This window comes from Mesoplodon bidens (genome assembly GCF_964165515.1).
Source record: "Mesoplodon bidens genome assembly, chromosome: 5".
Classification (NCBI taxonomy): domain Eukaryota; kingdom Metazoa; phylum Chordata; class Mammalia; order Artiodactyla; family Ziphiidae; genus Mesoplodon; species Mesoplodon bidens.
This window is the reverse complement of record NC_138161.1, coordinates 131,739,975-131,767,294: the sequence shown is the minus strand read 5'-3', so window position 1 is coordinate 131,767,294 and position 27,320 is coordinate 131,739,975. Positions and strand designations below refer to the sequence as shown.

The 27,320-nt window shown below is 37.9% G+C and overlaps 1 protein-coding gene across 1 annotated transcript; it reads left to right on the top strand.

Moving 5' to 3' along the window:
• Positions 1–27,132, top strand: LOC308617983 (mast cell carboxypeptidase A-like; the record flags this gene model as incomplete). The annotated part of the gene is given in 16 exon segments (XM_081235373.1): positions 1–16; positions 19–51; positions 54–66; positions 164–239; positions 3,441–3,773; positions 4,030–4,134; positions 10,157–10,275; positions 11,548–11,650; positions 11,760–11,861; positions 12,905–13,006; positions 14,596–14,693; positions 15,562–15,686; positions 16,682–16,884; positions 18,570–18,611; positions 18,613–18,655; positions 26,945–27,132. Coding segments are annotated over 16 exon segments (1,701 nt in total).
• Between the last annotated feature and the right edge of the window lie 188 nt (positions 27,133–27,320).

Below are 27,320 nucleotides of genomic sequence, written 5' to 3'. Positions count from 1 at the left end.
ATGAAGTTCATCCTGCCTCTGGTTTGATCGCTGTCACCCTTGCAACTGCTCCTGTCGCTTTGACAGGTGAATCTTGCCGCCCTGCGTTCCAGACTCCATGTGGGAAGAGGATTATGAAACGCTTCTTTACAGTTTACAGGTTTCATCTTTTGTATTCTTAAAGGGAGAAGGTGCTACGTGTGGAGCCCCAGGATGAAAAACAAGCAAACATCATAAAGGACTTGGCCAAAACCAACCAGGTAAAGCAAATAGAGGGGTTTTTTTTAATCTTTTTCTTTCTGTTCCCTAAAACCTGCTTCTTTTGTCTTTTATTTTCAATGCCCACGGAGCTACCAAAGACAAAGAGAGGGGGAAGTGACAGGAGCTACTTGGATAATTCAGCCAGTTGCCAGTACTTCCCTTGTTTTTATTTATTTGTCCCCAAATTACCACTTCTGTTTTCCCACCCAAAAGCTTTGCAAACAACAGCTTTTTCTAGGTGAAAGTGTGAAACAGGGAGACGCTCCTGACACCTTTATCATGGCCTCTTCTCCCTCCCTGCTGGTAGTGCCTTGCCTGCTCCATTCTCCTCACTCCCACACTGATCTGTACCAGTGGCATAATTTCTGTCAAAATTACGATAACATCAAGGTACTGGTTACCTGATAACAGCAATGCACTGGTTGATAATATCAAGATGTGACCCTTTCCAAGAGCAGGTCCATTGTGAAAGAAAACTCTTGAAGTTAGATCCGTCTTTTAAAATCCAGTGGGCTAAAGTTATCCTTTTCTCAGTTATTCAGCTGCTCCTATGCACAAGACACACCGTGCCAGCCACCTTACGTACATCGTTTCAAATTCTCCATCAGACTTGCAATGTCAGTGTCCAAATGGAACTTGTTGAAAACAATAACTTAAGTTCAAAGACAGTAAATTAAATGACCAAGATGACATATCAAATTTAAAGCCAGAATGGAATCTGAGACCTAGTCAGATACCCCCTTATCTCCACATCAAATCAATCAAAAGTTCTCCCTGGGGCTTCCCTGGTGGCGCAGTGGTTGAGAGTCCGCCTGCCGATGCAGGGGACACGGGTTCGTGCCCCTATCCCGGAAGATCCCACATGCCGCGGAGCGGCTGGGCCCGTGAGCCATGGCCGCGGAGCCTGTGTGTCCGGAGCCTGTGCTCCGCAACGGGAGAGGCCACAGCAGTGAGAGGCCCGCGTACAGCAAAAAAAAAAAAAAAAAAAAAAAAAAAAAAAAAAAAAGTTCTCCCTGTACTGATTCCCAAACGGTTTTCACATCCATACTCTCCTCTTCATTCCTCTGTCACTGCCAAATTCACGTCTGCCCTACCTTTTACAGGGACGATTTCAATAGACAAGTACAGTTTGTCTCGTGTTCAGGGGTCTAGCCCTGCCTCCCACAAAGCCAAGTCCTCATGGCACCCTGCTTGCTCTCTAGCTGGACAACTGCATTCCTCCACTTGAAGCTTTTTAGTGAGAGGCAGCCTAGTCTGGAAAGAGCATGGTCTTCAGAGGTTCCAACCCCAGCTCTACCCTAGCTCTGTGTCCTTATACAAGTTACTTAACCTCTCTGGGACTCAATTTCCTCCTCTGTAAAGTGGGGATAACAATCACACGTACTTTCTAACGTTGTTGTAAAGACTAAATGAGCTAATATTTGGGTAATGCTCAGAAGTGGGCCTGGCCGTAGTAAGCACCGCAGAAGCATCTTCTGTTGGGATCAGGGTGCTATTCCAAGCACTTCATAATCTCCAACCTCTGCACTCCACCCTCTTTCTCACCCTTCAAGCAACATAAACACCAAAAGCTCGCCCACTTTGGCCCTACACACCTTTTCTCAGGAGGAAGGCACTTCCCTCTTTACTTGGCTCACTGCTATTTATTCTTCAAGACCCAGCTCAGGGGCTTCCCTGGTGGCGCAGTGGTTGAGAGCCCACCTGCCAATGCAGGGGACGTGGGTTCGTGCCCCGGTCCGGGAAGATCCCACATGCGGCTGGGCCCGTGAGCCATGGCCGCTGAGCCTGTGTGTCCGGAGCCTGTGCTCCGCTACGGGAGAGGCCACAACAGTGAGAGGACCACGTACCGCAAAAAAAAAAAAAAAAAAAGACCCAGCTCAGGCAGTATCTCCTGGAGGAAGTCCTTCTCTGTTCATCAACTCTCATGACCCAGTTCGGGTTGCCTGTCGTGCTCCTAGAACACGTGTGCTTGCCTCTGGCACTGGTCCGCGTGTTGGAAGTGCATATATGGCTCTGCCTCCCACACTGAACTTCTTGCTTCTCTTTTCTTAACCTCTACAACCCTGGCACCCAGCTCTGGGCCTGGTGCTTAGTAAATGCTCATGAAGGTTCACTGAGCCCTAACTCTTGTACTACATTACCCTGTTGGAACAGAGAGATTGCTATTGTGATTAGAGGGCCCTACCTTTACATCCCACGTGACATCGCTCACATGTCTAATTCAGGCTGTAGCTTCCTGATCCAAATAAGCCAATAAATATTGGTTGGTTCATTGCAGCCCCCTATTGGCACATAACTGATTGACCTAGAGGTAGAGAGGAAGTCAATCACAAAACAGCCAGGTAGATTTAGACCCGCCCGCAAGCTTGGCATGATGGGTAGAAAGTGAGCACTTTCTCTACATTTCCAAGGTTGGGAAATTATACTTCGTTGGGTTTCACAATTGAGTATGATTTTGAAGAACACGAATTGGAATCTTCTTAAATTACTTTAATCTGAATGTTATCTTTATAGTCCCATTCACCAAATTTCTGAAAGTCTCAGCTAGAGGAAGATAAAGAGAAGGGAATCAGCCGTTGCTAAATGCCTGCGTGGCCCACATGTCACAGCTGTTTCACAGTCTTCACAACACCCCCAATGGAGGACTGTTAGACCCTTTTTTAGGGGCGAGGACTGAAACTCAAAGAGTTTTAGTAATTTGCCCAAGGACATACTGCTAGAAAAATGACATGGCTAGAGATTATGCTTTCATTGGACACAAACCTTCTAGGAATTGCAGAGTTTACTGGGACATGTGGTTCTGAGGCCTGACTCAGGAGCAGGGGTGATGCCATATATTAATCCATATTCCCAATTAGAGACAGATGCTGTGGCTAAATCAGTTGTGAAACAACTCCAATTGGCCCCAAGATGGTAGAAGCAAACAGATTAACCAAAAGCTGCTCATTCTTTTTGCAACTGTATATACTATGTCCTAAAAAAGTGATCAGTACAATAGTTATTTTCCCACTCCCTAACAGTCAACCGTTCTTAAATACATTTGCAAAAATCTCATAGGTTTATTAAGAGAAGAGTCCATACTTCAGTCACGTTAAACCTCAAATTCCTTTCACTGTGTATGACACATAGTCATTTCTTAATAAATATGTGTTGGGTGAGCAAATAAACAACGGCGACTAACACTGAACTCATCTGCACAGCTTGACTTCTGGTATCCAGACGTCACCCACCATGTAGCTGCTAACATGACAGTAGATTTCAGAATTAGTGAAGAGGAATTCCAGTCCATTCAGGCTGCCTTGGATCAAAATAGAATGCAGGGCTTCCCTGGTGGCGCAGTGGTTGAGAGTCCGCCTGCCGATGCAGGGGACGCGGGTTCGTGCCCCGGTCCGGGAGGATCCCATATGCCGCGGAGCGGCTGGGCCCGTGAGCCATGGCTGCTGAGCCTGCGCGTCCGGAGCCTGTGCTCTGCAAGGGGAGAGGCCACAACAGTGAGAGGCCCGCCTACCGCAAAAAAAAAAAAAAAAAAAAAAAAAAAAAAAAAAAAAATAGAATGCACTACGAGTAAGTCCTATGCAAATATTCAAATGTGCTAGAGACTCAAAGTCTTGGAGTCTTGAAATTGAAAGGCAAGGGTAATTTTTAAATTGGGCCCCCCAAAATGAAAGCTCTATCTATGAGATAAAATTTATAGTTACTTCCAAACAGACCATGGAGGCCTGCTTATAAAAGTGATGAGCTCAAAGCTGGCCACTCAACGTCTATCTTACATCTGCTATGATCTGCAAGAACGACAGTTACGATATCTGCCATCTCTACAACTCAGCCCCTGGTAAGGACAGTGTGCACGTGATCAGGCATGGACGGTTTGGTCCCACTCGTCACCCCTGCCAGGTAATCAACCCAGAGCTCAGCACTACTGATGACTACCAGCACCACATTCTTGTATTTGAATTCTCCTGATACATAAGAGGAGACCCTAACAATGTTCATCCTTGAGTCAGAGATGTAGGAATGTAAAATACATAATAAATAAATAATTCTTTATGCAAGAAATTCTTCCTCAGAGACAATGCAGTAAAATAAGGCAAATCTAAGAGCAGAGAGTTCTCGAATGGCCAAAGATGCAGAAATGAGTCGCTGGGGTCCCACAGAGAAATAAAAGGAAATTGGAACTTAGCACTAACCATGGGTCATGGACACGCAGTCTGGGCCCTGGGGCAACAAATAAGCAGGAAGCCCAGAGATGAATATCACAAATCAATATACAATATAGAAAACAAAATGTGTTTTTATGCTTTAAAGTATTTAGCAATTTGATGTACTGAGAGGTCCTGTACTCCCCCAGCCCTTGTCATTCCAGTAGTCCCCTTTATTAAGAAACCCCCCACTCAAAACTGCTAAACACCAGTTCTTTCTTTTTGACTTGCTATTTCATGCCTCTGCTACCTAACCTGGTGCTGTAACTCAAAAGGCCTTCTACTTCTGGCTCAGACAAGATCCTATAATGTCATATTACAGAGCAGGATTTATTGCAGCTCATCATGACTTGATTGTATTTATTATATTGCTTCAATATTCCTAGTAAATATAAATACTATTGAAGTGAAGGAAACACATACATAGACAAGTAAACAAAAAATATTCCTGTCTATGGCTTAATGGCTTAAAGTCACAGGCTATTATGTGTGATTGTTTTTATCACTGTCTTTGTTTTTATTGTTGTTTCAAGAGGGCTGTAAAACAAATGTAGCAGTTAATATATGGGGAGAACATATTCAAAATTAACTTATACCAGCATTTAAACCTTTTTAATTAATATACTGATATGTTTTTCTATGATTTTATAAATTGTACCATTAAAATTAGAAGTAGACAGTTTATAAATATACCTTCAAATCACAGAAATTAGTAGTGTGTTATGGACTGTATGCTTTTGCTAAGGTCGATATGATGTCCCGATTCTTTCATCTAAAAGAAATCAACCCTCTACCCTATATACTCCCTGGTGACCGTGTCTCTTGAATCACTTCACAGCCAGACTTCTCAAATGTGTGCCTCAATTATTACAATCTTCACTTTACTTCATTAATATAAACCTGACCCAGATTCCTATGATCAACTAATTCTTACAAGGTAAGTAGCCCAAGCTGAAATATATTTTAGTTGGCAAACTTCGTATAATTTTGTTTGAACAGCAGGGTAAAAATGAAGCAGTATGTTTCCTTAATATGCTGGTAATGTAGACAAGCAGCTAGTTGCTCTACACTGAGTGTCGACAGTGGAATAAATCACTGTCACAGAAGACACCCAGGCAGGGGGCTGCCATCTTTCCATTTTATCAGATAACTCACATCAGCCCTTTCTCCTCTTTGATCCTCTCCTAGCCTGGAACAATTCTGACTCAAACAGAGGTCTAAATCCAGATCTTCACGAGTAGTGTGGTTTTTCACTTTGTCTTATGCCAAATACTTCCTTGCTATCTACATCAAGAACCAAAGTGTTAAACTACCTATAAAAACCAGTTTTATCTAATTAGGAGATGATTTCTAGAAATTGATCCAAATTAGCCACAGTTGTGAGAAAGCCACATAATTAGATAGTTACCTTCCTCAGAAATATAAATATGTAAAGTGATCTGTGCAGACAAGAACTATTTAAAATCTTGTCTCCAAGTACTAATTATATAGATAATTTTATCTGCATATTAATTACATGTGTTACTTGGTGTCAGTCAGTAACAGAAGAAGGTTCTAAGAACAGAAACATCGGTTGGACCCAGACACCGGTCAGAATAAAACCACATTAAGAGGCTGGCTTGACACAATGATTTACTAAGATACCCTTCATTAGACAGTGCATATAAACCACTACTTAGTTTAAAGCATCTGTGTGATATTTTTTTTAATTTTCAGAAAATTAAATTACCAAGACAGATTTTATTTTAAAGTAGCATATTTGCTCCCTTTCTTTCCCCTTACATTCTTACAAAATCACAAAAGGCCAAGCCTAAAAAACAAATAATATGTATATACTAACAAACCTGAACAGACTGGTTCAATAATGTCTAAAAGAATGCACATCCCTTGGACTGAGCCTTAAAGGACAGACACCATATTTAGAATCAGCAGTTGAAAACCCTAGTGTTTTTACTAATTTTTCTACCTTTTAGATATTCGTATTTTAGATACATTTTAGATTATCTCTTCTTGATCAAAAGTTAAAATTAGAAAATAAAGAGTTGTTAATGAAAGGTAATTCAGGAAACAACAACTAATATAATAGTAAAACTCAAATGATACAATTAAGTAAAATCTTATTAAGACCCACATAAGATTATGTGAGAAATGTGGAAGAGATCTATACCAAACTGATCATCAACACTTCATATTAATGTCTAATTACCTAATAATGTTCAGTCAGATACAAATCCATATTCCAAGTATATGCATGGTCCTATCAAATAAGTATTTCAATCAAATAAATCATTCTAGTGTTTCATCCTATTCATTTTTCCTTCTGCTCCACATTTTTATATATTCCTTACCCAAGAATAAAATGGGTATTGTTAATACCTGATACAAATGTCAAAGAGATGTTGGTCATGGTGGAAAGCAGAAGAGTGTGGTAGATAAGAATGTAGATTCTGGAGTGAAGGTGCCTGAATCTAGTCCCATTTAAGCCATGCATTAGGTATTTAACATTGACAGTGCATTTAACTTCTCTCCATCTCATTTTCTTCATCTTTAAAATGATGTTTCATAGGGGTTTCATGAAGATTGGCTGGGACCACATAATGTTCTTTGGCTGGTTCCTTTACTACTTTCATTAATGCAAAGTGGAGGAACGACCACTTATACATGTGCTTACATGAGCATGTGCACACACATGCACACACACTGTGCAACAGGGGATAACTAGAGACTATCATCAGCTGCACCCTTTCCCTCTTACTGAATAAATTAGTGCCTTAAAGTTTATTATCCAACACAGAGGTATGCCTCAAATGTTGGTGGAAATCCATGTCGATAAGTGCCAAGTATGATACAAAGTAACCCAATTAGGGAGTTACTGGAGACAAATGAGATCCTGTAGAAACCTGAAATCATGCTTTTTGAGTAGACCCTATCCTGCAGGAATGTGGGCATGGGGCAAACGCAGTCCAGACCAGTTTATAAGACACCATAACAATGACTCTGCCTCCCTGAAACATCCTTCCCCACTACAGTTACACACACACACACACACACACACACACGCACACACACGAAGCTCATGGCAGTCACGTATACTGGCACACAGTTCTCCATTCCTTCCTTTTTGTTAATGGAAGTACACTTGAGTACAATATTATATTCATTTCAGGTGGATACCATAGTGATTCAGTATTTTTATAGAAGACAATCCATTAAAAGTTACTATAAAATAATGGTTATTACTCCCTGTTCTGTACAATATATTCTTGCTGCTTATCTATTCTTATGTATAGTAGTTTGCATCTCTTAATCCCATACCCCTATCTTTTCCCTCTCCACATACCTCTCCCCACTATTTTGTTTTCTAAATCTGTGAGTCTGTTTCTATTTTGCTATATATATATATTTGCTTGCTTTATTTTTTTAGATTCCACAAATAAGTGATATCATACAGTATTTGTCTTTCTCTGTTTGACTTATTTCACTAAGCATAATATTCTCTAGGTCCATCCATGTTGCTGCAAATGGCAGAATTTCATTCTTTTTATGGCTGAGTAATATTCCATTGTATATGTATGTGTGTGTGTGTGTGTGTGTGTGTGTATGTATTTATACACAGAGACACACACACACACCCCACGTATTCTTTATCCATTTGTCTGTTGATGGACACCTGGGTTGCTTCCATATCTTGGCTATTGTAAATAATGCTGCTATGAACATTCGGGTGCATGTATCTTTTCAAATTAGTGTTTTTGTTTTTTCTGGATATATACCCACGAGTGGAATTGCTGGATCATAAGGTAGTTTTATTTTCAGTTTTTTAAGGAACCTCCATACTATTTTCCATAGTAGGTCTGCACCAATTTACATTCCATCAACAGTGTACAAGGGTTTCCTTTCCTCCACATCCTCGCCAACATTTGTTATTTGTAGACTTTCTGATGATGGCCATTCTGACAAGTGTGAGGTGATATCTCATTGTTTTGATTTGCATTTCTCTAATAACTAGCAATGTTGAGCATCTTTTTCATGTGCCTGTTAGCCATCCATATGTCTTCTTTGAAAAAATGTCTTTTCAGGTCTTCTGTCCAATTTCTGATTGGGTTTTTTTTTTATAGTTGAGTTGTATGAGCTGTTTATACATTTTGGGTATTAACGCCCTGTCGGTCATATAATTTGCAAATATTTTCTCCCATTCAGTAGGTTGTCTTTTTGTTTTCTCGATGGTTTCTTTTGCTGTGCAAAAGGTTTTAAGTTTAATTAGGTCCCATTTGTTTATTTTTGCTTCTTTTACCTAAGGAGACAGATCCAAAAAAATATTGCTACAATTTATGTCAACGACTGTTCTTCCTATGTTCTCTTGTAGGATTTTTATGGTTTCAGGTCTTATATTTAGATCATTAATCCATTTTGAGTTTATTTTTGTATATAGAGTGAGGAAATGTTCTAACCTCACTCACTATTTTAGATGTAGGTGTCCTGTTTTCCCAGCACCACTTATTGAAGAGACAAGAATGTCTTTCTCTATCATATATTCTTCCCTCCTTTGTCACAGATTAATGACCATAGGTACATATATTTATTCCTGGGGTCTGTATTCTGTTCTATTGATCTATGTGTCTGTTTTTGTGCCAGTACTCTACTGTTTTGATTACTGTAGCTTTGTAGTATAGTCTGAAGTCAGAGAGAGTGATACCTCCAGCTAACCGAATCCAACAATATATAAAAAGGATCATACACTATGATCAAGTGGGATTTATTCCAGGGATGCAAGGATGGTTCAATATTCACAAATCAATCAATATGATATACCACAGTAACAAAACGAAGGATAGAAAATCACATGATCATCTCAATAGATGCAGAAAAGGCATCTGACAAAATTCAACATCCATTCATGATAAAACCTCTCATCAAAGTGGGTATAAAGGGAATGTATCTCAACATAAAAGCCATTTATTACAAATCCAAGCTTGGGTTCAAGCTAGGTGAAAAGCCGAAAGCCCTTCGTCTAAATTGAGGAATAAGATACAGATGTTCACTCTGGCCACTTCTATTTAACATAGTACTGGAAGTCCTAGCCACAGCAATCAGACAAGAGTAAGAAATAAAAGTCATCCAAAGTGGAAGGGAAGAGGTAAAATTATCACTATTTGCAGATGACAAGATACTTTACATAGAACACCCTAAAGTCTCTATCCAAAAACTATTAGAACTAACAAATGAATTCAACAAAGTTGCAGGAGACAAGATTAACATGTAAAAATCTGTTGCTTTTCTATACACTAATAATGAACTATCAGAAAGAGAAAGTTAAAAAAAATTCTGTTTAAAATCTCATCAAAAAGAATAAAATACCAGAGAATAAACTTAACCAAGGAGGTGAAAGACCTATATTATGAAAACTATAAAACACTGATGAAGGAAACTGAAGATGATACAGATCCCATGCTCTTGGATTAGAAGAATTAATGTTGTTAAAATGGCCATACTACTCAAATCAATCTACAGATTTAATGCAATCCCTATCAAAATACCCAGGACACTTTTCACAGAACTAGAACAAATAATCCTAAAATTTTTATGTACCCACAAAAGACCACATATTGCCAAAGCCATCTCCATTCCTTCTTTTTTGCTCTCTAAAAGCAGCAGAAGGAGGGAGTCTTGAAACTGTCAACATAGGATTCATTTTGCCTCTTCTCTGAACTTACCAGCTCCCTGATCGTGGGACTCAGGCTTCCTGGAGAGCTGGTCAACTGGGCAAACCTCGCACAAGCCTCAGTAGACTAAGATCTGACAGCAATACCCAGGGACTTCACTCCTTGCGATGGAGGCACTGCTGTATATGGTTTAGCTAGAGTACTGAAGCCCTACATCTCTAAGTTCAAATCCCACCTTCTGTAGTTTCGTTATATCCATGTTGGAAATCTACCTAACCTCCATAAAAATGGGAGTTATAGTGGCACCCAACTAAGAGTGTTGATGTAAAGATTAAGTGAAAAATGTATATAACATGCTGAACAGAGAACCTGGTACATAAGAAAGACCCAGTAAACAGCCATCTCTATCATTAAAGCCATATCTATCATTAAATCCTCAGGGATAATTATTTATCCTTGCACCTATATTTAGGAACAATTTTTAACAAATTAAGCAAATCTTGGAGTGCTAAAATAATATTTGAGAGGAAGTAATTTGGTTTCATCTACTTAAACCTGGCTGCTGGTTAGTGGAAGAGCTCATGAAAATAACATCTGGCCATAGTTCTTAATTTCCAGCCTCAGGCTTAATTTCTAGTCCTTATCAGCAACAATCTGTTACCATTCTGATGTCTTCCTGCAGCTGCATTTGTGGAAAGGTTGTATTTCAGCTCACACGATTTTCTTTTGCTGCTGTTATCACAAGAGCTAAATTGATACGTGTAAGTCTAAAAATATTCTTAGATACGAGCTTCCTGTGACTAATTAATACTGCCGTATGCTACAAATCAACCTCTGAGACCATAAAATCTCTCTTTTCCCTGGTTCCTCTACTTCTATTAATGCAGGTGGAGCAAAAGCCACATACCCTCTTTAGAGCTTAAGACAATTAATTATGTCTGTAGAGACAACCCAGAATATAACTTCCAAACTTCTCAGACTTCATGTGAGTTTTAGTGCAACATGCCCCACCTGATTCCAAATTTGTTGTCATAATTTTTTTCGCAGAAATCCCAGATTCATCCTAGGTCAAAAGCCAAGCATACAGGGAGTTAGATATAATATGCATAATAATGTGCTTGCCAGTGATGTTAATGGGAATCAATATTCATGAGCAGTACTTGGTCTCATGTGCTAAATAAGCTCTAATTAAGAGTATACCTCATTTATGTTCTTCCTCTACACTCAGATCAGTCAATCAGCAAGAACAGCACAGCTCTAGATAAATGGGAAGACTGGAAGCCAGACACATGACAGATCTAAAAGACACGGTTACAGAATAAAGAAGAAACAAGGTAAACTTGATCTAAGATAGAAATGAAGGAAGAGAAAATTTCTGCAAATGAAAGGTAACTGTTTTTCTTTCTCCGGTAAATGTGTATTTTATCATTCCCCCTGTCAAACAGAATCTTGATTCACGATGTACAAGAAGAGGTTGAGAAACAGTTTGATGTCAAAGAAGATATCCCAGGCAGGCACAACTATGCAAAATACAATAACTGGGACAGGGTATAATATAAAATGCCTGCACTTCCAAAAAGAAAAACCTCACCCTCAACATTTGTTGTCTTTTAGTTTTCTTTTATTCTAATCTCTCAAAATTGTTTTTGTTCTTAAGACTGTTGCTTGGACTGAAAGAATGGTACATAAGCATCCTAAAATGGTCTCTCGAATTAAAATTGGAACTACTGTTGAAGATAATCTACTGTATGTTCTCAAGGTAAAAGTAATTTAAGAACTACAGATTCTTACTATTGTTGAAAAATATGAATGTAAGAGTTACTTTGTGACACAACTAGCTAATCTTTAGACAATAAAAAGTCTTATTTCTTTGAAGAACATATAAGCTCTAGACATCCATTCAAGAATAGAAGTGCCAGGTGGTTTTAGGTAGAACCAAGAAAGTCCCTGAATAAACCACCTGACAGACACAGTGGACAAAGCCAGACAAGTTTCTTACCCCATATCTTTATAATAAGAGTTTATGATGTCCCTGGTGTATAAAACAGTTTTCCATCCATTAAAATTCAGTGAAACTGATGACTAAATGTCAGCAAGAAAATAAATTTAAGAATCATATAATCATAGGATCCCAGTACAGTAAGTGAGGCATTTCAACTCTGTGTTGATAGGGAATCCCCTTCTATGACCGAGCTGACTATTGCCATTCAGCTACTGCTGGATTTTTGTACATCCAAAGACATTGCTCCCTAAAGCATCCCCTTAATAACTGAGAAGCCCTTCCTTACCCCGATTTCCCATCCATTCATGCTCTCCAACCACTCAAAACAAATCTAAATTCTCTAAAATGACAGTTCTTCAAATATCCAGCCACTATCCCTCCTCCCTGCTGCAAACACAACTACAAAATCTTTTCCATTCCAGGCTAAACATCATGTTTATGAAGTAAGAAAAACAAAAGGAAATGGCAGAAACAGAAGCAACTTTATAATCTTTTTCTCAGGCCAAAGGATGTTAGCAATAAAATAAGAAAAACAATAGATTGTGATTTTTTTAAACCCTAAAAGCAACTCTGACACTAAGAAAATTTTTTGAAAAATATACTATAAAATAGATTATGAATTATGTATTTTAAGGATACATGCCATGGTCCTCCCTGAGAAAAATATGTGCATACACAGTTACTCATTCAACAGAAGACAGGTGAAAGAATTGTTCTGATACTATGAATGAGTATTTGGACAACAAGAGATCAGTGTGTAAGTTCATGTAAAATAGTATATCAAATTTATTTTTTAAAAGATTGGGGAAAAGGATGAAAGAAGAAAGGCTATTTTTATGGATTGTGGCATTCCTGCACGAGAATGGATCTCCCCAGCATTCTGCCCGTGGTTTGTCTATCAGGTAAATCAATTGGAACATTCACACAATTCTCCTTTGATTGTCAAGTCTCCATCACTTCACTGAGTGGCAACACCCCTTTACAAATGAGTGCAGTTCCTCTTAACAAGAAGAGCCCACATTTGGTGCTGTCAGGAAACAAACGCTCTGGATTTTACTCATCGTTGAGGTTTTTATAAAACTGACACCTTCCTTTAAACTTCTTGAACTCCAGCTGACAGTTTATAAAACTAAAAAACAATTTTTGGCTACAATATGGTTTTTCCTATAGTTAAGTATGGGAAATCTGAAACTATCTTTATATTACAACCTACAAATTTGGCCTTTCTTCAGTGAGTTCAAAGCACAGAACATTAGTTCCTGTTTAGATATTGAATTGGCTATGCACACATTTGGAATTTTCATACTTAAATTTCCTTTCCAAGTGAAAAATGACTCACTTTTTAAAAAAAGTAAATCCAGTTTATAAGTTTGTTGTTCTTCTCACTCTATTTCTATTGTATTCTGACTCCTACTATCTTTTAACTTTCTCTTCTCTGCCAGCTTTTGCATACATCATGCCACTGGGATATGACATCACAACTGCTTTCAGGGCAAGGATACTTTTCACTAGGAATGAATCTGCCAGTAGAACTCATTTATCCCTGCAGTTGTTTTAGTTCTTCCAGCTGAGGGCCGAGAGCTCAGCTTACTTAAGTAATAAGCTCGCATACTTAAGCCATAAAGGAACACACAAGATAGGGCTACAAGAAATATCTTGGCTCCAGTACAGATATACCTGGAAGAGATTTTCCAAGAATAATGAGAGATTTTAGGTAGCCATAGAAAGTCCAGATAATTAGAGAAATTTCCATCTGATGTGAGAAAACAAGTTGATTGGTCAATCTAAATGCTCTAATTTTTTTATTAACAAAGTGTTTTTTCTTTATCCTACTTATAATTAATTCATGAATCCTCCCAATATTTACATATTCCTATGCTTACAAATTCAATATATATTTACTGAAAGATGTGAGGAAAAGAATCTATTTAAAACAAGTTGCACTGCTAATTTTTCACTTGGCCTCTATTCTTTCCATGAAACGTATCTTGCATGCTACATTTGGAATGCTACAAGTCTTGATAATTAAATGATCCTTTTTTTTTTTTTTTTTTTTTTTTTTTGCGGTACGTGGGCCTCTCACTGTTGTGGCCTCTCCCGTTGCGGAGCACAGGCTCCGGACCCGCAGGCTCAGCGGCCATGGCTCATGGGCCCAGCCGCTCCACGGCATGTGGGATCTTCCCAGACAGGGGCACGAACCCGTGTCCCCTGCATCGGCAGGCGGACTCAACCACTGAGCCACCAGGGAAGCCCTAAATGATCCTTTAAAGAATATTTAGTTCAATTAATTTCACTAGTCTGAATAAGTGTCATTTTTTTCTGTCATCTATATGGGTTATTTATCTTTATGCAGTTAGGGGAAATACGTTTGAAATCATGTGACCTTGGGCAAATGGACTTAAGGAGTGGTTGTCATTATAATCATAACCACAGCTTTCCACATGGCAGCTAAACTTTATACCAATAGCCTAATTATTTCCTACCCCTACAGGCAACCAAAACTTATGGTAAAAACAAAATTATGACCAAACTCCTGGACCGAATGAATTTTTATGTTCTTCCTGTGTTCAATGTTGATGGATATATTTAGTCATGGAGATAGGTATTGCTCTGTAGTCTCCTGTTTGCATTTAGGTAATATATTATTTACTGACTTTTATGCACATTGAGTGTTATGCATTAAGTTTAAGGTTTGGTTAATCAATTCCAGTTCAGAAAAGTATATTTTTAAAAACTCAGTTTCAACTAAGGAAAGCATGATTTCCTGGTTATGCAGGAGTTCTTAAAATAATATGAAATTTCTGCTGCTGAAGCTAGTAATGCAGAAAAATGAAATAAAGCACTAATTATAAAGGAAATGTATATTATACAATATGGCAAAAGTATTTCTAGCTAAGAATAAAAGTCATTTAGAGACATTCTGAACATAATGACTTCAAAACAAAATCACTGTATTCCATCAATTTGGGACAGAATCTGCAGTGGAATAATTGTATCAAAAAATAAATAAAAGAGTGACACAGATATCTGTCTTTTAAGAGAATTCTTTATACCCTGCTGTTGCTAAATAAGATTTTGAGATTTCAGACAGATACTATCACAAAAAGTTATTTTCTGAAAATTATGCTCCAACAATCACAATTTGACCTGTATTATATCTGAATCTATAAATGGTGAAAGATGTAATGAAGCTAAAATTCAAATTATAGGTAATTTCAGAACAACATTGATCATTTTTAATACTCAGAATGAATCAACAGTTTTTAAAACTAACTGAATTTTTTATCAAGGCCTTAGACTATTAATATAAAAAACGATTCTGAAAATATTACAAGTTATAAGAAAAATTTTTTTTCTTTATATAATGGGTCTCAGGTTAACTAGATAAATTTCAAATACAGCTGTAGACACCTGCAGGGAGAATCTGAAATGATCAAATTGAAAAATGCTAACTGAGCTTGTGTACACACTTCCATCATTCAACACTGCAGGACCGCATGTGGAGAAAAAATCGTTCCAAGAACCAACGTTCCGAATGCATTGGAACTGACCTCAACAGGAACTTTAATGTCTTATGGAACTGTGAGTAGCAGACAAGATCTCAAGGGAAATAGCTCTAAAGAGTGTTTAGACACCGAATTTAGTTAAACTACCTACTTATTCAGTAAAGATAGGTATTCCCTAAGTGTTAATTTTCTAATCTAAAAAATGAAAGATAACATCACTACCATAGAAGTATTATGAATGTTTTGTTGAATGGGTGGAAGTAGGAGGTAGGACTGTTTATCAAACAATCTCTTACTTAATATATCTAGCTTGCTAAAAATCAGGCACAATCCAGAAATTCTGATAATCTGAACAGATATCTCAGGTCCCTCCTCTTCCTGATCTGATAAAATTTGAGAAATACCAGTGGTTAGAACCAACATATAGGTAGTTCTTCAGATGTGTAGTGAAAAGAAACATCTGGGGCAAAGAAAGTGAAAAGGTTGCAGGGAAAAGCAATGATAAGCAGAGACCTGCTACATCAGATGATGCTGCAGCTGCTACACAAATATTACTTTATCATTACATACATTCAAAGAGAAATTGCCATTATCCCAATTCATAAATTTTCTTCTTTATCTAACTTTGTTGAAAATACCACCTCAGCATCTAATTCTATTCTACCATAATGAATATGATAATAGCACATATCCCTAAGTGAAAGCTGCCTACTGAAATAGGTTAAAGAAACTCAGGCTCAGAGAAGGTAATTTACAGCAGTCTCCAATGAGTTGGAGCTGAGGCTGAATTGGAACTGACTCCAGGCCCTGGGCTGCTTCTGATGCGTTATTCCTGTGACCCTGGGAAACGGAGGGAAAATAAACAGGGCTAAGAATAAGAATATTCAAGTGGGCTAAGTCTGTTATACTCTTGAGTTATGCATACAAAGTTAGTCTGCAGGGACACTGAGGCAGCCCTGTAAACCTGGGAGACTAAAATGTTAAAAATATTTTGTGAATCCCTGTCAAAAGAAGTAAGGGCTGTACTGATGGGGGGCAGATTCTGATCTCATCCCTCCATGTCCTCTGCAGCTTTCCCTCACACCAAGGTCCCATGTCAGGAGATCTATCGGGGCCCTGCACCAGAGTCTGAGAAAGAGACCAAAGCTGTCACTGACTTCATTCGAAGCCACCGAAAATCAATCAAGGCTTACCTTACCTTCCATTCCTACTCCCAGAAGCTATTGTTTCCCTACGGATATACATCAGAACTGCCACCTAACCACGAGGAACTGGTATGTAGGAAAAGCCTGTGGTTTATGCACTGACACCACCATTGACTTTCAGTCTGTTCATCATTAACAACTTGGGTTATCTTGAAAAAATTTCACATTTGAATACCAAAGAAGAGAACTAATGAAGTCTACTTAGAGTTAAAACCATAACCTTAGGTTAATTTTTCATGTGATAAAAGTACACAGGTAATAGAATCTTTTGATATGATTCTAAGATAAAGCCAGTATGAAAAAAGGTCTAGGCTACCAGAGTAGAATTCCAATACTACAAAAATGTTGCCTAGTTAAATATTTACCATGGGTCATAACATAAAACCATACACAGCAAAAGCCTAAGACAATAGCAAAGACATCTGCTATTCCTGTCACCGAGACACCAGATTTAAGGAGAGCAATTGTATTTTTATCCTCCTGATCAACTTGGAAATTACATTAATTCTTTTATTAACCAAGGAAAGAAATTTTGAATGATTGTGAAGCTTCTGCACTAAAAACATACTCTCTCCAAAAGTATGATCCACTAAGCATTCTTTTCCTTTCTGTGAAAACTAATTTAACCATGTTAGCTTTAAAAAAAAAATCTGCATATGAGGGATAAATATGTTTAATTGCTCTAGAAAAAATGAAAGCTGTGATTCAAATACTGCCTCACAAAAAATTTTTTTTAATTTTTTAGAGGTTACAATTGCCTTTCTGACTTGAGTCAATTGTTTTCAGCATTCAATTCTGAGTGGGAGCAAAGATTTGAACCAGTCATTAAAACCTTCTGTTTATATACAACAAATATACAAGCAATATGTGGCCCATAGAGCCATTTATTTAATCAATCTAATTGAGAATCTGAACCCATGAGTTTTATTAATATATACAAAGGTACAGCAATGCAATTCAATCTACCCTTAGGAAAATGGTATTATGGATTAAAAAATACAAAACAAACCATTTTGAGTAAAGTTAAGTGTTCTTACACAGCAACGAAATTGATTAAGAAAAAAACTTACTTTTTGGTTATATACATTATACATGTGGACTAAATAAAATCTTCACTAGAGTACAAAAACGTTAGTGACTATACTCCATTAAAATGAATTCCAATAATCAATCCCATAGCACAAAACACTATTGTGTATTAAAGGTCATAAGGTCATAAGCTGCCACTCAAGAAGAAAAACTCTAATTTAAACAGAGGTACTTTAAAAAGGAGTCAAGCACCTTTCTTCCCTTGGCATACTAAAATCATATGTGGAGACAGACATATGGTGGCGTGGAACCTATAAGACCAAGGAAGGAGGAACATGGGAGAAACTGACTCTGAGAGAGACAAATATCTGAAGCCAAAAGCAAATCTGAGAGGAAAAAGAAAGAATATGTTTTTTTAGAAGGAAGGTCAGAAGTCAAAAGGAAGAAAAGGAGGGAGGGAGAGAGGAAAGAAGAGTGACTATGAAGAAAGGTTCTGTAGAAACACGAGCTACGATATTACTGTACATAACTGATTTCACATTTAGAAGGCCCCACAATGACAATATGTATATCGTACTGAAAATAAATTTCTCACTCAATCATTTATTTTATTTTGATCTTCAAATGCCAAATCACCAGTAAAATCGACTTTTTTTAATCTCCAGTGAATTAACGGCATTCATATGGTATCCGGTTATCCCACCCCTACTTCCCTTTCTCTCCAGGCCAAAGTTGCAAAGATTGGCACTGATGTCCTATCAACTCAGTAGGAAGGCACTCCACACCTGTGGTTCAACAGCATCAACCATTTGTACATTTTTCCTGTTATTTATTGTGTCACTTCCCCTAATTCTCTTTTGGAGACATTAAAGAAAGTTATAGAATTTGTAAGTTAGGATTAGAACATCTTGGAACTGCTAATTTAAACTTCGGTTTTAACAGGAGATTCTGAATTATACGTGAATCTAGGAGACAGATTCCACCCTTTTGGGGGGGGATAAGATTTTTCTAGAAACAAATTATACTGAACTTTTACAAGGCTACAAGGTCAACAGAAGTAATTACATCAAGACAAATTTACAGTTTAATTCTTTCATCATCCTATTCTCTACCACCACTACCACCACCATTTTATCCTCACAGGAACTAACAAGAATTAACTGGGGCAGAGTCAATTCTTTTTTTTTTTTTTTTTTTTTTTTTTTGCGGTAGGCGGGCCTCTCACTGTTGTGGCCTCTCCCCTTGCAGAGCACAGGCTCCGGATGCGCAGGCTCAGCAGCCATGGCTCACGGGCCTAGCCGCTCTGCGGCATGTGGGATCTTCCCAGACCGGGGCACGAACCCGTGTCCCCTGCATCGGCAGGCGGACTCTCAACCACTGCGCCACCAGGGAAGCCCAATTCTTTTTTTTTTAACCATTTAACTCTGGCTGGACTCTTTCTTCCTTGGCCTTGTCCCTATGAAAGCACAGTCTTTTCCCTAGCTCCTAGGGGGAAAACGGGTAGGCCAACAGTTTCAGCCACTCTGATCGTGTAAAGCCAGTCTCCTGTCCCTCTCACCAGCCCCTTCCTACTGTGTTCAACCGAAATCTATATGGTGGATTAAGAAAGGAGGTCACAAGGTCCTAGTTCTGCTGCTTTTGCTTTAGTGTCTCAGCACCACTTCTTAATCTTCACTATGTTTAAACTTTCTTTGTCTTTGCATTTTTTAATTATTGACATAGATTTCTTACAAGTCAGGCACTGTGCTCAGCCCTTGATCTTCACAATCTCAGTTACTCCTCACAATGTTCGATGATGTGTGCAGTACTTGCAACTAGCTTAACTGGGATTCAATCCCAGGTTTTAACAAAACCGAGATCCGTGATCTTGACCACTGCGCATACTGCTTTCCCATTTGGTTTTTGCAGCTAAAATAACTAGCGATTTCTATTTTCAAGCAATAGAAAGAAATTCATTTAGTTTTCACCAAAGACCATTAATTCAGACCCTGGGAAGTGAGACTCTTTCTCCTCAGATCCCACTGATCTTAGTTTGGAAATTCTTTAGTAAAACTCGCCTTTCCTCCAAACTATTTCCAAGTTTAAGTTCTTAGGGCCAAACTTTACAGGAAATTCCAATGAAACTGCTCACAAAACCTTAACTTCCTAACAAAATTTAATTCCTCAAATGCAAGGATTACACTTCAGATTTCCTCACAGATCATACAATATCTAGTATGGGGCAGGGAACAATAACAGAATTAATTCTCATAAACTTGGTCAAAGAAAATGGTGTCCTGACTTGTCCAAAAGGTGTGAATGTGGATTGAAACCACAACAAAATTAGACTTGATTTAGCCTGTATCACTCTCTAGAGCCAAGATATCCAACATTTTTAGCATGAAGACTGCTGTTTAACTTTTAAACATTTCATGGAACAACTCACCACCACCAAATACAGATGATTATTTCCATGATACTTTTAGAATGTGTGGATTGAAAAAATAAATATGTGCATCTGTGGATTCCACGCAATAACTCTACCTGGCCATACCTCATAAACCACTTCCCTAATCCAAGCTGAAAGAATAAACTGTAACTAGAAGTCTACACCCTCAACAATTGCTATGGAATTTGAAAATGCTTTAGTCATCACAAACAACTTCTAGAGCCTATTTACTGGAGGTTCCTTTGGTGGAATTAGAAAAATGACTTAAAAAAACCGACAAGTTCCATTCCCAGAGAACATTCATCAGCAATCACGTATCAACCAGTTGTGTGCTTTAAAGGGCAGAAGAGAAAGTACAGTGACACAGCCGATCACCAGCATCCAGATAGATCTGCTGCAACACAGCCAGGCCAGGGATTCATTACACATACAAGCAGATGACAACAAGATTTCAGAACAGGTGATATACCCAGCTACATAAGTGGACAAAAGTAAGCAAAGTAAAGGACCAAAGGACAGACTAGAACACCAGTTTAAAATGGCAGCCTACTTAGTGGATATTGAGAAAGAGCAGGGCCAGATAAGCCACCCAGATATGATGTAAGAGGAATTCCTACATCGTAAGGAGAAAAAAAACACAGATTTTCTTGGCAGCAAAGAACAAAGCGTTCCAAACAGGAGAAAACTTTGCAAATGGCAGCTAGGGCATCAAAGGATTATTACTCTCACTTTCTATATATAAATAAATATACACATATTTATATATATACACACACACATGCACACATGTATATACATGATGTATATTTGCATATATATGCAAATTATGAGCATATTAGCGCTATGCATTTGCATTGAATCACAATCATTTAATAAGCAAGAATTTATGGAGCACCCACCTAATAGCCCAGTGCTTGGAGCTTTGAGAGATAGGTGAAAAGAGTGAAGACACAATGACTACTTTCAAAGAGTTACATTCTAACTGGGAGGAGGAGATCACCAAAGATAACATAGTTCCATGCTATCATGTGTCACTTTCAATATGGGAGGATAAAGAGGAATTACTATTCTATACAACTGTGTAGTAGTATTTTTAACTCTTTTATTTTATTTTATTTTATTATAAGTTTTTTAAAGCAATTCAGATTTAGAAAGAATTGCCTCTTCCACATGGGGCTACAGCAGCTTGATAGATGTTCAAAACTTTTAGGAGTGACTGCTTTAATAAAGCACCTGATTAAATGTTAATCAAACATTCACAAGAAGCAGGCAGTAACAAAGCACTTGGTAAGAAAATAGGAGCACCCCACAATTAAAGTTTAGTCATTCCGATATCCTAATTGTCATTTAACAAGTTCCAGGACTTGGGGGAAGCATCTAACATTTACCAGTATTTTTCTCTCTTTGATTTGATGGAGACAGAAGAAAAGGACTGAGAGAGCATTTTTAAAACCCAAATTGTGGAGAGATCTCTGACCTCCAGAAAAATATGTTTGCACTTTGAACCTAATAAACAAATAAGTTAAAACCATAAAATTTGAAACCAGGAGGAAACCTAGGAAATGATCTAATTCATGGTTCTCAAGTCTGATGTCCAATTAGCATTATCTGAGGAGCTTTTAAAATATGCAGATGATCAGGTCTTATCCCCAGAGATTCAGATTCCATTAGTCCCTGGTGGGGCCCAGGCACTTGAATTTTTTTTAAGTGGTCAAAGTGATTCTAAGATGAAACAAGGGTTGAGAACCACTGATATAAGCTAAATCCCTCATTTACAGACTATGAAATTGAGATACAGAAAGATTTCATCACTTAGGGGCAGAATAGGGTCAAAAATCAGCATTCCAGACCAGAGACAAATTGTATACCAACTATTTTGCCACGAAGCAGCAATATTTAGATGGCACAAAAATTGATATTGAAAGATTGTGAAATGCTTATATTTGCATATTTACAGCATAGCCAATCCTTTACCATCTTAGAAATAACTGAAGATAGTTCCTAGTTAGCAAGAATAGTTCACTTAATTGATAGGAATCAAGTAGCTTGTATCATTAATATCATCCATCTATGAGTCACACAATGAATTAAAAAGTTAATTTCAAAGTGCCTTTCTTGTTGCCTTCCCCACACATCAAAATCGCTAGCGCTGCTCTTGTTTCTCAACTTTGTACTGTTTTCTATACTCTTTACTACTCTACATTTTGAAAAGGAGAAAATCAAGACCCCGAATTTGTAGCTCAACACCCACTATCTATCCACTATGACATTCAAGCTGAAATTATACTAAGGGCAACAGAAGTGCAAAGTAAATATTTCAGTTCATGCCCATGCATCTCTAGCTTCAGCTCTTGCTTCAAATAGAATTTCCACTCTTGTTGACATAAAAGTGCGTGTTATTATGCTTAACGCCTATCAATCATATTTTTTTTTAAACATAGAATTTAAGTCACCAGTGTCACTTTACGTGGATTTCTTTGGGGTGAAACAAGAGTGTTAGTTCAGTTCAGGTTTATCTTGACTTGTTTTGACTGTATTACAGTCAGTTCCTTCCACTTAATGTGCATTGAAAGGAGTAGGAAATTTTTTTATTGTCAACATTTTAAGAAAATGTTAACAACAAAAAAAATTATCTTGTAGAACTCAATTAAGACTTTTTATTGAGAGGACTATAGATTGACATATGGTAGGTAGTACAGTACAATGGTTAGTCACGCAAACTCTGAAGACATGCAGCTTGGGTTTGATTCCTGACTCAACCACTTACTAGCTATGTATCTTTTTTTTTAATTGATGTGTAGTTGATTTACAATATTATATTAGTTTCAGGTGTACAACATAGTGATTCAGTATTTTTGCAGATTATAGTTTATTTTAGGTTATTATTAGATAATGGCGGGCTTCCCTGGTGGCGCAGTGGTTGAGAGTCCGCCTGCCGATGCAGGGGACACGGGTTCGTGCCCCAGTCCAGGAAGATCCCACATGCCGCGGAGCGGCTGGGCCCGTGAGCCATGGCCTCTGAGCCTGCACGTCCAGAGCCTGTACTCTGCAACGGGAGAGGCCACAACAGTGAGAGGCCCGCGTACCGCAAAAAAAAAAAGGAATGCAAGGTATCAAAAGGAAGCAAATGGAAATTATAGAACTGAAAAACACAGTAACTTAAATTTTAAAAACTCACTGGAGAGGATCAATAGCAGAATGAATAAGATGGAGGGAAGAATCAGTTACCTTAAAGACAGAACAATAGAACTTACCAGTCTGAAGAGAGAAAACAAATTGAAAAAATATATAAACAAAGCCTAAGGGACCTGTGGCATAATCACAAATGATCAAACATTCATATCATCAAAGTCTCAGATGGAGAGGAGAAAGAGAATAGTGCTGGAAAAAAATATTTGAAGAAACAAAGACTGAAATTTCCCAAATTTCCTAAAGACATAAACCAACATATTCAAGAAACCAAGTGAACCACAAACAGAATAAGTTCAAAGAAACTCACATCAAGCCACACCATAATTAAAGTTCTGAAAACTAAAGTCAAAGTAAAAACTCTTGAAAGCAACGAGAGAGAAACAATCTAGAAGGGGCAAAACAATTCAAATGACAGCAGATTTCTCATTTGAAAACGTGGAAGGCCAAAAGGAAGGGATAACATTTTTCAAGGGCTAAAAGAACTATCAATCATTAATTCTATATTCAGCAAAAAATATCCTTCAGAAATGAAGAGGAAATAAAGATATTCTCAGACAAAGGAAAACTGAGAGAATTTGTCACCTACCTACAGACCTACCCTTTAAAGATGGATAAGGAAAGCTCTCCAAATAAGAAAGAAATGGTAACAGAGGCTTGAAACTGTGGAAAGGAGGGAAAAACAATAGATTAGGGAATGAATGAATGAATAATGAATGGATGGGTGGATGAATGAAGGATAAATAGACTATCTTTCTCCTCATGATGATTGAATCAAAAAGTATAATTCCATCTGATGTGATATTTAACATATGTAGAGAAGTAATCAAGACAACTGTATTTTAAAAGTGGGAAGGGGAAAAAATCGAAATGCAAGTAGGATTTCTATATCTTACTTGACATGATAAAACACTGATACCAGTAGACTGTGATAAGTCATGTATGTATATTTTAATACATAGAGCAACCACTAAGAAAACTTAACAAACTGATATACTCAAAAACATTATTATAAATAAATCAAAATGGAATCCTAAAAATGTTCATGTAACCAACAATAAGGCAATAAAAGAGAAATGGAGAAATGAAAAACAGAGGGAACAAACAAAAATCAAATAGTAAGATGGCAGATTTAAGGTATATCAATAATTTACCTAAATATATTAATTAAAAGACAGAGATTGGCAGAGTGGATTAAGAAAAATATGATTCAACAATACACTGGCTACAATAAACTCACTTCGTATTTAACACAGGTTGAAATTGAAAGGCTGGGAAAAAGATACACCATGCAAACATTAATCAAAGTAGGAGTGGCTATATTAAACATCAGATAAAGTAAATTTCAGAACAAAGAAATCTACCAGAAACAGGAACATTAATGATAAAAGGATCAACCCACCAAGAAGACATAATAATCCTGAATGTGTGCAAGCCAGTTTCACCTATGATGCTTCTGCCAATAATTTTCAAATCCATTTTCCCAGGCTCCTTCCTCCACGGCACAGTAAATCAGAGAAAGGTGGCAGCGACCCCTGGCTTTCATCAGCCTCCCCACCCTCCAAACTCACATTTCAACGCAGGACTGAGGTTTCACATATCCTTCTGCGTCAAACACTATGTATTTGGTAGGTGTTGTGCACAGGACTGAGGGGAAAAGGCACACAGAGACCAACTATTGCCTCAAGGACCCTGCACAAGCCCCACCCATGGAGTCCCCCCTGCCTTCTATCCCAGGACTGGACATGACTCTTCCATTCCGCCAAGGCTGGACATGTGACCGTCCTCACCTGACTGCTCCAGCCCAGACAGCTCTGCAATGTTCGGCCGCCAGTCCCCAGAGCCCTAGCAGGAAGCACCCATCCCCTGCATGACTGATGCTAAACATCTTTTTTCTTCCTTCCTTTACCCTTTCTTTTCCCCATCACTACTCCCTCTGAGTTCCTGTTTCTGTTAATAACATGTGGATTTTTTCCAACTACCCAGATTGAAATCTCAATCATTTTCATCGAATTCTGTGACTCTTCCATTCCAACGTTTCTTCCATAGAGTCCCACCTATTCTCTCCCCAGTGTGGTGACTCTACACTAGTTCAGGCTGTCACTTCACAATACCTCCTAACTGGTCTCTCTCCAGCGCTGCCAAACAAAACATCTTTCCTTTTTTATTAGGTTTTCTGAGCTTTGCCCACAAACTCTTACTGATCCATTTTCCAGTCCAACTATATCTCACTGGTCCCTAAAAATGCCTCCACGCTTTATCCTTGTAGTTCACTGGCCAGAATGCTTTTCTTCAATCTCCATCTGGAAAAATACTAGCCTTTCTTCAAGGCTCTCCCCAAATACAACCTCCATCATGAAGGTGGTATTTGAGCAGGTATTGAGCATGAAACGCCATCCTCCTCACCAAGCATAATTGCTTTCTTCCTTTCAATCTTCACAAGATACTGTACCTTTCCTATGGTACTTTTATATTCTGCCCTATCTCTGTTAATTTGCATAGTTGACTTCTCTCCCAACTGTAAGTTCCAAAGACACCAGTAGCGTCTTCTTCGTCTTTGTACCCTTGCACCACCCACCCTCCACAGTGCCAAGTAAAGTGCACTGCGCATGTTAAAGGTTTTAATAAATATTTGCTGAATAATTTGAAAGCCAACCCTGTCTCTCTCTACCAAAATATTCCTTCTCTCTTTCTTCATCACAGCTTTGAATTTTTATCTTTCAAACCTAAAATGTTTGTATCAAACTCATTACTTTCCCGAAAACATAAGTAATTTTATGTACAAAAAAATTAGTTTTTCAATTATGTAAATCAAAATATACATAAATGCTCTTACAGTATTTACATACACTGTATGTAAGGTATGTTGTATAAACCTTATGTGTATATAACCTCTAGATGTTTATATTCTCAGTCTTTTTAACAAATAACATTCTCAGTAAAATTTCATAAAAATTGACATGGAAAAGTTGGATTAGGAGATTAAATATATCCTTAAAATAATTGATTTAAACTTTCTTGGTCTTTTAACTATAAAATAGTTTATCCTAGCAACATGAAAGGAAAGAGACCTGAACTACTAGAAAGAATGTAATTTTGCATAGCTTGTACGTGTAGTTTTCCTTGGTGGGTTTTCAGTGACCAGTGACCCCTCCTCAGCTGGTCTCCTCAACTGCTTGCACTTGCTTAGACCACCTCCATCTACGACAATGTGCACCCAGAAGACAAACTCAATTTAGACTCAAAATGATCCAAGCAAAATGTAATTTCGAAAATGCAGCACACATTTAAAACGTGTGATGGATTCCAAAGCCATGATTATTTTTTACTTGACACTATACTATGCAGACCACTACTCCCATTCATACTGAAATTAACTGTACATGAAATTTTTTATTGCTAATTTTACACCAGTGAATTTCCATTTCAAGAAAAACATTAACATTTGTTTCTAATTAAATATTTATTGCTTATGTTTTACAGACCCGACATCAGGTTCTTCTTTAGACTGGGCTTACAACGTGGGCATCAAACACACATTTGCCTTTGAGCTCCGAGATAAAGGCAAATTTGGTTTTCTCCGTCCAGGGTCTCAGATAAAGTCAACTTGTAAAGAGACCATGCTAGCTGTCAAGTTTATTGTCAAGTATATCCTCAAGCATACTTCCTAAAGAACTGCCCTCTGTTTGGAATAAGCCAGTTAATTCTTCCCGTGCCTTTCACTAGAATGTCAATCTTTGCCTATCCCTAAGTGTGGTTTCCACATCACCTGAATAGGTCCTCTCTTGATCACTTAAGTCCTATGTTATTTCTTTTTGCTTTTATTTACTCTCAATAGTATCTTAACAAATAGCCTTAG